This window comes from Bidens hawaiensis, unplaced genomic scaffold, assembly GCF_021521415.1.
Source record: "Bidens hawaiensis isolate Kalapana, Puna unplaced genomic scaffold, B.hawaiensis_p1.1 tig00029139_1, whole genome shotgun sequence".
In the NCBI taxonomy this organism is placed as follows: Eukaryota; Viridiplantae; Streptophyta; class Magnoliopsida; order Asterales; family Asteraceae; genus Bidens; species Bidens hawaiensis.
The window spans coordinates 185,878-196,733 of NW_027494807.1; the positions used below are offsets into that span (position 1 = coordinate 185,878).

The window sequence follows — 10,856 nt, forward strand, 5'->3', positions numbered from 1 at the left end:
CCAGTTGTATACTATAGTATTATTAAAAGAAAAAAAAAACAAAACAAAGTATACTTGTACCCGGATGGTCCTTGGTGGTCCTGGTTGACGACAAAAACAGTCAAATGTCTTTAAAGCACCTACTACTTCCACAACTAAACAAGTCACTTCGTTCACTGCGCGTGTACACCACTTACTGTGCATCAAGCCAATGTCAGAAGTAGCATAGATCATAACTCAATGTTTGTATATAGTCCATGTACTTTAAAGTAGTCACTCTTTTAGTATTTCTCCTAACTAAGGTGCACATTATTAGGCTTGGTTCGGTTATTAGCCTAAACCGAACCAAAGTCATTAATTAATCTATTTATTAAGTAGTCCGTTTTGTCGTTTATGGTTATGTTCAGTTAATAACCAAAAACAAATCCAGGCTAAATTTTTTGGTAAGAAATACATGAAATGGAAATATAATACATGAAGTGGAGGTATGCATGAAATAGAGGTATCAAGGCTAAAAATTTATGAAAATACGAATAGATCGGTTCTAGTTAACCAAGGGTACAAGGAAAACTGATCACTAATTTTCAAGTTTGGTTTCGATTAACGTTTCATTTGTTGCTCACCCAACTTCTTTTCCGTTTTTATTTTGTTTGGAAAAATTGAAATGTGGTTATTCTAAGTGTGACCCATTATTTGATGTAATCTACTCTAAAAATTTATCTAACAATAGTTACAAGTGTCATTCGTTGCAAACGACAATCACACTATAGAAAAGAAATAACTATGTCCACACATAACTACTATTACATATTTTTAACAATTCACATTATTGGAATAAAAATCAATTAGTTGTTCACTAAGAAAAGACAAAATTACTAATATGTTAAATTTTGAATGCATGTGTCAACAAAAGTGAAATTTTAAGACTCTGATTAATTAGTTATACTAACAGTTTGAATTATTGTCGAAAGATAGGTCTTATTTTGAATTATTAAAAATCAATTTACGTTTTATCTTACAAAAATACTAAAGAAGAGTATACTTCACATATTTTTGCTCCACTTCCTACAATCACAATGATATTTAAAGTTATATTTAAAGTATAGTAATTACTATTGATTAAAAATTATAGAGATCACATGAGTAATTGTTTATTTGTTGTATCGTTAAACATGAAATTTTAACATTCACACGATAATTCATTATATATTAAAGGTATATAGAATCTATCATAGCATGACTTAAATTTAAAACTTTCATGAAGTGTGTACTATCATTTCAATAACTTGCTTACCAAAACAATTTTGAAAGTTGGGTAATCTTAGTTATACATTAAACTCTAGTATTGAAGGGACCATTTTGTAAGAGACCATTTTGTAAGAGACCATTTTGTGGTAAAGTCAACTTATAAATGCAGAACATTAGCAGAGTGATTGTACATTGAAGGGACCATTTTGTAAGAGATTAAAAGTTGATAGATCAAAATGGCAAAAAGCATAAGGACATAAATGAAGTAAAAGCTGCACTCATTCATCTTCCCAACGAATGTTGCCGTTACATTCCACTTTCTCAAAAATACCAAACATTAAACAATTAATAATAATAATAATAATTAATATATATAATAATCGAAAAATTCACCGCGATGAGGGATAGTGATAAGAAGTTTTGGGTTTTTTTAGTGTGATGGATATCAAAGTTTTATGAGGCATAGTGATAAGAAGTTTTGAGTTTTTTTAGTGTAATGGATATCAAAGTTTGATTATCATCGTAGATTATGACAATAAAATATTTGAGTTACATCTTGCGAGATTGTTAATTCATAATAACGAAAATTAATATATATCATAATAATCGAAAATTTCACCACTTTGAGGCAGAGTGACAGTTACTAAGTGGACTGGAGACTAAAGTTTGATCCTCACTGTAGATTATGACAATGAAAGGTTTGAGTTATACGTTGCGAGATTGTTAATTCGAATCCCAAACCCACCCGGTATTACGTTAGAACGACTGTCAAGTGGCAGCTGGCGGTATGGTTTTCTGAAGGAACACCTACTAGAAATGGGGAAACACACCGGTTAATCGAACAGGCCTGAAAATCAAACCGAAATTGAACAGGTTTGAAACCGATTATGTAGAAAGGTTCGGAACTGGTCTGTAATTTTCTCTACCAAACCGGATTTCAACCTGGTTAACCGAACCTAAACCGGCCAAAACCGATCGAAGCCCGAACCGAAATCGGTCGTAAACAAGTTAAGAAACCGGTCACCCCGAACTGAAACCAGTCATAAACCGATTTTGATTTTTTTTTTTACTAAACCAAACCGGTTTCAACCTGCAACCGTTTTAAGATTTGTAACCGATTTATGCACCTCTAACGCCCAAGCTAAATTCTAAAACCAACGTAAGTTCGGTTAAAACGACTTAATAATAATAATAATAATCAAGCAAGCAAAAGCAGGAAGAGACGCAGGCGTGAAAGCCTTTCTTCACTCACAAATAAAATCCTCTTTCTTTCCTTCTTTCATTTCCGCCATTTTCTCTCACTACACTTCTAGAGAGAGAAACATGTCACAAAACCTCATCTAAAACAACAATGAACCCTCAAAACCCTAATTTCAATCTCGATGATGCTCTGTTCTGCAACGAACAAGATGCAGATTTCAATTTTGACCACCAAAAAGACCATCTTTTGACCCATTTTGAACAAGACATGTTATGGGATGAACACGAGCTTCAATCACTCATGTTAAGACAGAACAATAATGGGTTTAGTTCGGTTACTGATGTGGGTTTAATGGGGTTAAGACAGGAGTCTGTTGATTGGATGATTAGGGTTAGTAATTATTATGGGTTTGTGGCATTAACCACTGTCTTAGCTGTTAATTACTTCGATCGGTTCGTTTCGAGTTCCCATTTTCAGATGGGTAATGGTAATAATAATAAGCCATGGATGAATCAGCTTACTGCTGTTGCTTGCTTGTCTTTAGCTTCTAAAGTTGAAGAGATTCAAACCCCTTTGCTTATGGACTTGCAGGTATGCACACCAGGTGTTTGTGAAAATGCCTAAATGAATGTACCGAGTGTATCGAAAGTGTTTGTGAAAATGTTGATGTTTGTGTTTTGTGGTTTAGGTGGAAGGGGCGAAGTTTGTGTTTGAGTCGAAGACGATAATGAAAATGGAGCTGTTGGTGCTTGGTTCGCTTCAGTGGAAGATGAATTCGGTGACACCGCTTTTGTTTGCGGATTACGTTATGCGCAGGCTTGGGTTAGTCGCGCATTGTCAACGGTCTGAGATTGTAAGGAGGTCTGAAAGAACTGTTCTTGCTGTCATTAATGGTAAGTTTTGTTTATGCTTCCATTTTGTCATGAATTGATTGTTTTGAATGTACATTATTATTTGTCAGCATAATGTTTTGAAATTGTTTATGTGATGTGAATAATGAATTAATCATAATAAGATAATTAGCTTTAACAAAGCAGTTTAAGGCTGCAAGCCTGCAAAAATGGTGTTTTGATGTGCCTTTAATGTTTGAAATCAAGAAAATTATATAATAAACTTTAAGAGTGTTTGGGAATTGTGATAGCTTATCCGACTTATTTCAATAAGCAATAAGCCAATAAGCGTTCCTAAATGCTCTTGTAATAGATAATTATCATAACAGTCGCTTTAATAATGCAATGCCAAACATCCCCTAAGATCAAAAAAGACAAATCCTAATGGTTAACAGTGTATTAGAGTTCATTGAACCATCAAACTTTCAAAAAATATTTATAAAAATCAAATCTTTGAACTTTGGAAGCTGTAAAGAAAACCAAGTGTGAAATCTTTTATAAAAATCATTCATTTTTGAAACATCCAACATTTGAAAACTATTATAAAAACCATTCAGACATGTCAGGCATTGCACTCATCAATACTACCCAAAATATTCAGTTATGATAGTACAATCAAATTACTCAAAACAATTCATTATAAAAGTACAATTATTTCAAGAACAATTTTTAATTCAATTAGCTGATATCTGTAAATTGAATGCAGATTCACGGTCTCTACTTTACCCTCCATCTGTAATTGCTGCTGCTACAATGTCCCTCGTGATTAAAGAGATTGATCCCGATAACGCGTTCGATTATCTTAACCAACTTAAGGATTTTCTTGAAATCAGCGAGGTTAGTTCTTTTTGGCCACGGTTTTAAATTCTAATGATTGAATAACATTTAGCTGGATAAAGTTTATTTAAAAATACATTTATAGTTTTCATAAATTCTCAGACTTGAAATTTTGTTAAATAATTAATTAATTTTGTCCTACAAAAGTTGGTTGGGTCAAAAACCTAGTAAATAATTAATTAAGCTATTATATGTCTTATTGGGCTCAAACCGGCCCAATAAGATCCCGGGAACCCACAAAGGATTTTGTACTGAAACTTTTGGCCCAATAACCTTTCGAAGTACAGTATTTTGATAAAGTCCTAAAAATGTTCCAAGTGACTTGGGACCGTTAGCTAAGTTTTCAAGAACCATACACACTATTGGGCTCATTGGCCCGATAACCTTTCAAAGTATTTTAATATAGTCGTAAAAAGGTTCCAAGTGATTTGGGACCTATTTAGCTAAGCTTCCAAGAATTGTACACACTATTGGGCCCAATCGGCTCAAGGATATTTGTTCAACTTTCAAAATATCAAAATCTAAAATTTGTATAAATTATTACAGGAGAAAGTAAACGAGTGCTCTAAATTCATCCTGGACGTATCCGATAATCACATTAACAGCTACTCATTAAGTCAGAAGAGAAAGTACCATTTCACCCCTGGGAGTCCAAATGGTGTTATTGATTCATATTTCAGCAGCGACAACTCTAATGATTCGTGGGCAGTTGCATCATCATCTGTTTCGGTTTCATCTTCACCCGAACTACCGGTGTTGAAGAGGCTCCGGGCTCAAGAACAGGTGATGAAACTGGTCCCACCGACTCGCGTGCCAGTCAGCAACGGTTGTTAGGTTTGGTAATTGGTTATTTATTTTCCAAAAGTATGATGTTTAGGTGCAATTACATCACTAATCAATAATTATGTTCGGGCTATAATGATAGGATCTTGATTCTTGCTTTGTTGACTTTATTTTTGCTAGATTTTACTTTGATTGTTGTGTTTTGATGCGTAGAATACAAGTATAACTTGCTTATATACACAGTCGTGTGTGTGTGCACATGTGTGTTTAACTTCATCAATGTTACTCATATCGTGTGGAATGACACTGTTTTTAAGGGATACGGGAGCTTTTGGTTTTAAAGTGCATCGCGTTTTTTGTTTGAAGACATAATTTAGGAATCTAGCGTCATCCGTGTATCTTTGTGGTATAAAGTACAGTTTTGATGTGTAGCATACAACCATAATGTGTCTATGCACGAACACATATAATAACATTGTTAAAGTAAACGAGTAGGTAAACATGATTATGGAAGTTCGCAGAGGAACTGTCTTCGGCCCTTTGCATTATAGTGATGACCGAGTACTCTCATCGCTGCAAGCAAATTCACATTTATCAGTTTGGTAAAATTTCCCATTTATCATTTCATGTATAGTTAAATCAAAAGAAAATTACTAGAATTGACTTGTTTATGGTATAGGTTAGTGTTACTGTGTACATTCAACACAACACATAATTGTAAAGTTCACACGAACTTTCGTACTTAATGCTCAACAAATATAATATGAAAGAGAAAAGGATGGTTATACATTTACAGAATTACATAATGCGTCTCATGGATGATAATTTAAACCGTAAATATAAATGTTCATCATGACTGTCTACTTAAAATTGGTTATGTATTAAATGATCCTTTAGTGTTTATAATACACGTAAAACTATTTCACGTATATCCGACCCATTGTTTACCTCTTTTTCACGCATCTCGTAACTATAGAGGTAAAAACTTGTATGATATTATCATATAAATACACTGAAAAAACAATTGTTTCTTTCTCATGATTTTCTGGTTAAATCTAACTCTAAAATCAAAATATTGATTAAGTATTCACTTCATTATTTGCACATATTTCAACCAAAAAGATATTTATTAATCTTATGTTGTAGCTTAAACTTATATAACTTACCTTAGCAGATATATTGTTTGACAACCAATCAAGACCTTCATATAGCCCTTCACCAGATGTTGCACATGTACTCTGTATATACCTGTTATCATTTTTATTTACATAACTTCAAACTCTATACAATAAAATTGGCTTATTGTCACAAATTCATTTTTTCATTTAGAACAGGAGGAAATAGATTACCAACGACGATTTCGTAAGGAATGAAGTCCAAGTTTATCAGTGATTTCAGCAGCCTTCATTGAATTTGGAAGATCTTGTTTATTTGCAAACACGAGTACCGTGGCCTCACGAAGTGCATCCTATAAAAAGACGGCGTTCGCTATTAGATTCTTGACCTCGATTCGTGATGTTAAAAGCATTACTATAGTTTATGGGAAAATCAAGGATTTTATATGGTAATTTGTATATGTTTGAAATTGGAAGGTCATGCCTTTAATAAAGTTGGTTGTAAAATTTGGGTCGGGATACCTTTTAAAATACATTTTTCTTAACATAACTTTTTCTCTGGTAGCAGTATTTCTATGAAAAAGACGCTAAAAAAAATCTCGTCTAAGGTCGGTAAATAAGTTGAGTCTTATGAAATAATTACCTCATTAAGTATGCGGTGAAGTTCATCTCTAGCTTCGGTAATCCTGTCTCGATCGTTGCTATCGATCACGAATATAAGCCCTTGCGTGTTTTGAAAGTAGTGTCTCCACAAAGGTCGGATCTTCACAAAATATGAAAACAATTAAAACATGATCATAGATCGAAAGTAGTTATAAGTGATGAGTTAGTTAGTTAGTGAACTAAGGTTTAGTGTACCTTGTCTTGTCCTCCAACATCCCACACAGTGAAGCTTACATCCTTGTACTCCACAGTCTCAACATTAAAACCTTGTTTCAGGTCATAAAATTTAGTTTAAAACTTTAAACGACAAAACTAAACGAGCTAAAGGGGTATAAATATGAACAAGGATTGAGGTACCGATTGTTGGAATGGTAGTGACGATTTCTCCTAATTTAAGCTTGTACAGAATTGTGGTTTTGCCTGCAGCGTCGAGTCCTACCATTAGAATCCTCATTTCCTTCTTCGCGAACAACATTTTTACCAACCGCGATATTGCCATGCCCATTTTCTCTGGATACGAAAATTGGTTTGGTCGAATCAAGTGTTTAAAATGAGGATGTTATTGAAGTAAAGGGTGTTTTAGTAGCCAATAAAGGAGTTAGGAACTTGATTCCAATTGGAATCAGATGTCATTAAAGAGTTATCAAAAGAGAATGGTATCACTTTAATTTATAGACTTTTGAGTGTTGTTTTTCAAAGGAAAAGGAGATTCCAATTCCATGGTATTAATCTTATGTTAAATTCTCTATGTTTGAACACCAATAGCTACACGGTATTAAACTTCGGTTTCTTGAGTCAAATCAGGCGGGTCATCTGGATCAGTTCGTTTACAGGCCTAATCCATGACGATGGCCTACTAAGATGTTTAATGTTTTCACTTAGGTAAACAAATATAAACCCGTGAACTACTGATAGGCAAAGTCAACGATATTGGTTGGCATAAAAGATCGGATGTTACAATAAACACAATGGCATAATATGCCAAAAAATACTTATGAAATACCAATGCATTCTTATAGTAGGCAAAGTCAACAGGTTGGATGTCACGGTAAACATAATATGCAAAGATTAAAGTTTGAAATACCAATTCTTTACGTTGTCGGATTAGAAATATGAACTTAAATCTAGACGATTAAAGATCACTAGGTCATAAGAGGTGACCCCTTTGAATGCACATCAGAAGCATCTGAAACCCTCAACCTTGTGTTAGCAGCTTCATCAACTTCCGCATCAACAACCGTTTTCCTCTTCTGCGAATCGGGATTTGACAGGTCAACTTCCACAGTTTGACCCACACCCACATCAGTTTCACTCTTAAGAAGCGTAGCTTTAGCTTCTTCCATAACGGATGTATCCTCTTCAGCAGCATACATCATCATCATCATCATCGTACTCAGTATATCCCACCAATAGCAAAGCTATGGTAGGGTCTGAGGAGGGTAAGATGTAGACAGCCTTACCTCTACCCCATAAGGATAGAGAGGCTGCTTCCGGTGAGACCCCCGGCTCGATAGTAGTTTTGCATCAAGCCTTGGACATAAGGCACATAGCACTCAATCATCGGGACACCGGCTGATCGGTGCATGTACCCTTGTCTTTCGGCTATCAACGCCACTACATGATGCCTGATTAACCGTCCGTCACTTTTAACGTTATTTTCACGAGATTAGTAAAATAACGTCAAAATTAGTGCAATTTCACTTTTGCCCACCCGAGGGTTCACACATATATACATCATATGTGCGCACCGCAAGCAGGGCTTTCAGCAGCATACAGTATCTTCTTAATAACTTCAACAACCTATAAAAAAAAGTACATATTTGTTCAAACATTTTCAACTTTTTTTTCCCAAAACGTGTAAACGAAACATGAGTTGTAGAACAATTACAAGCAAATTTGAGACGGTGGGAAGTTGGCATATCACTTCAACATCTCTCAACTTTGTAAAGTAGAAATCTCTCTCTTTTTCAAGACTCTCCGATGCTGATTTCAGGTCAGCAACCTGTATGCAACAAAATAAAATTTACCATTTATGTTTATATGACATAAGATCAAAGTTTGAAACTGTGGTACTTGTAATATACTAATACCTGTTGATCATATGCAGATGTGCCAGCAGTTGAAGATGGTTTAGTGTTCTTGACCGAGGGTGCATCTGCTTTTCTAGTATTGTGGGTTTTGAGTGCAGCTGTGGTGCCACGAGTCGGTTGCGATTGAGCAGATTTCCTTGTTATGTCTTTTCCACCTTTGCTAGCTTCTCTACGCTCCTCAGGACTGTAACTGAAAATGTAAAGTTTAAAAAGTTAATTTTCAATGGATTGTGTAAACTTAAACTTAAGGCATTATGCAACGGATTAAAAAGTTACTTTTGATGATCGCCGCTAACAGAATCGCAGTATCGCTTCATCCATTGCATGAATTCAAGATTATCAAGAGGTCTTCCTTTCACCAGCCTGCTCACCTCAATGTGCTGTCATCAAAGATAGCTTATTGTTTAATTACTATATGAGCAATGTGTTTATACTTTATAGACATCATACTTGTTGCTGAAGTGTATAAAAGGTGATTAAGTATGCAACAGCAATTAGCAAGTGAATCTCAGCATCATGCATAGTTTATCTGGCAAACCAACTATTGCAGACTGCTTAAGATTGCTCAGTCTAGCATAATAAACGAGTGTGCATTTGAATTTTAGCAAGAATAATAGTATGTATACAATGAGTTGCATCTATGAAACTAATTCACTCATTTGGAATACATAGTGTATGATATCATAAACAGTCACAGTGTAAATCTTCCATTTATTATGTTGTTTATTTAAATTTCGGCACAGATAATAGTTAGTGTATTATACATGAATTGCATCTAAGAAACTAACTCAGTCATTTGGAATACTACATTTGTGTATGGAATAACAGAAACTGATCACATTGTCAATCTTCCATCTATCATGTTGTTCATTTGAATTTAGGCACAAATAATGGTTAGTATACAATGACTTGCTGCTAAGAAACTAATTCACCCATTTGGAATTACAAAAATTGTGTATGGTATAACAGAAACATATCACAATGTAAATCCTCCATCTATTATGTTGCTCATTCAAATTTTAGCAAGTATGAAGGTTAGTACACAATGAATTGCATGATCTGCATCTAAGAAACTAATCCCTCATTTGAAACATTACATTTGTGCATTGTATAATAGAGACACACCACAAAATGTCAACCTTCCATCTATTATGTTGGTCATTTGAATTTTAGCAAGTATGAAGATTAGTATATATGCAATGACTGACACATGAGAATTGAGAAACTAATTCGCACATACGAAATATTACATGTGTGTATGATATCATAAATAGTCACAACATAAATCTTCCATCTATTAAGTTCTTCATTTGAATTTTAGCAAGTATGATGGTTAATACGCAATGAATTACTCATACTACCCTATAGAAACTAATTCACTCATTTCAGATAACAATCACGTATGATATAACAGAAACGAATCACAATGTCAAGCATTAACAAACTTAATTTGATCACAAAGTATTGTAAATAATAATAATAATACCTTAGTGATGTTGAGTTTGTTGAATACATCCTGAAGAATCTTGTAATTCTGAATCATATCATACTCCGTCTTGGCGTCGAAATCGGCACCATTCCAGGATGAGCAGCATCCATCAATTGACAGTGAACAGCACCGGTACACGCCTGCATCCAATCAATCCATTGAAATTGTACAGTTATTTCGAATTATATAATTACACTCAACGCTATCAACATTATTAGGTCATATAATAACGATTATTAAACAACACCGGTAAACGCCTACATCGAATCAATCCAGTGAAACCGCACACTTAATTCGAATTATATGCACACATGCAACACTATCAACATTATTAGGTCATACAAATAATAACGTTATTGAATTATATACATAAACTAAATGCTATTAACACAATCAGGCCATATAATCACGATTATTCAATAGCAAGTGAAGAAAACGTTAACGTAACGGTACCTCTTCGACTTTGTTGAGATTGAGATGAAGCATGTGTTTGATCCACGCTAATATCTCAGACCGGCCGACGAAGTAAGCCGCATCCATCATGCCGATATTCGTTGCCAT

The 10,856-nt window shown here is 34.4% G+C and overlaps 2 protein-coding genes and 1 pseudogene across 3 annotated transcripts; 1 reads left to right on the plus strand and 2 right to left on the minus strand.

Moving 5' to 3' along the window:
• The first annotated feature begins 2,475 nt into the window (after positions 1-2,475).
• Positions 2,476-5,079, plus strand: LOC143578312 (cyclin-D3-3-like). Its single transcript, XM_077061931.1, has 4 exons — positions 2,476-3,019; positions 3,117-3,321; positions 4,025-4,155; positions 4,702-5,079. Exons 1-4 carry the CDS (start codon positions 2,579-2,581, stop codon positions 4,987-4,989), a joined length of 1,065 nt encoding a protein of 354 aa, XP_076918046.1. The 5' UTR covers positions 2,476-2,578; the 3' UTR covers positions 4,990-5,079.
• Positions 5,080-5,344: 265 nt separating this feature from the next.
• Positions 5,345-7,399, minus strand: LOC143578313 (ADP-ribosylation factor 2-B-like). The gene is made up of 6 exons (XM_077061933.1): positions 7,074-7,399; positions 6,912-6,982; positions 6,697-6,816; positions 6,288-6,406; positions 6,105-6,186; positions 5,345-5,511 (listed from the first exon to the last, which is right to left on the minus strand). The coding sequence occupies exons 1-6, from the start codon at positions 7,219-7,221 to the stop codon at positions 5,506-5,508; spliced, it is 546 nt and encodes a 181-aa protein (XP_076918048.1). The 5' UTR covers positions 7,222-7,399; the 3' UTR covers positions 5,345-5,505.
• Positions 7,400-7,533: 134 nt separating this feature from the next.
• Positions 7,534-10,856, minus strand: LOC143578314 (microtubule-associated protein RP/EB family member 1C-like; annotated as a pseudogene). The gene is made up of 7 exons (XR_013143239.1): positions 10,749-10,856; positions 10,293-10,435; positions 9,083-9,186; positions 8,807-8,996; positions 8,605-8,718; positions 8,477-8,516; positions 7,534-8,073 (listed from the first exon to the last, which is right to left on the minus strand). The product of XR_013143239.1 is annotated as a microtubule-associated protein RP/EB family member 1C-like (transcript).

Excerpts from the sequence above, each read along its gene's own strand:
- LOC143578312 (XM_077061931.1), top strand. The coding sequence starts at position 2,579 with ATGAACCCTCAAAACCCTAATTTCAATCTCGATGATGCTCTGTTCTGC. Across the intron at positions 3,020-3,116 it reads CTTTGCTTATGGACTTGCAG|GTGGAAGGGGCGAAGTTTGT; the intron begins GTATGCACACCA and ends TTTGTGGTTTAG. Across the intron at positions 4,156-4,701 it reads ATTTTCTTGAAATCAGCGAG|GAGAAAGTAAACGAGTGCTC; the intron begins GTTAGTTCTTTT and ends AAATTATTACAG.
- LOC143578313 (XM_077061933.1), bottom strand. The coding sequence starts at position 7,221 with ATGGGCATGGCAATATCGCGGTTGGTAAAAATGTTGTTCGCGAAGAAG. Across the intron at positions 6,983-7,073 it reads CACTACCATTCCAACAATCG|GTTTTAATGTTGAGACTGTG; the intron begins GTACCTCAATCC and ends ACCTGAAACAAG. Across the intron at positions 6,407-6,696 it reads TTCACCGCATACTTAATGAG|GATGCACTTCGTGAGGCCAC; the intron begins GTAATTATTTCA and ends GTCTTTTTATAG.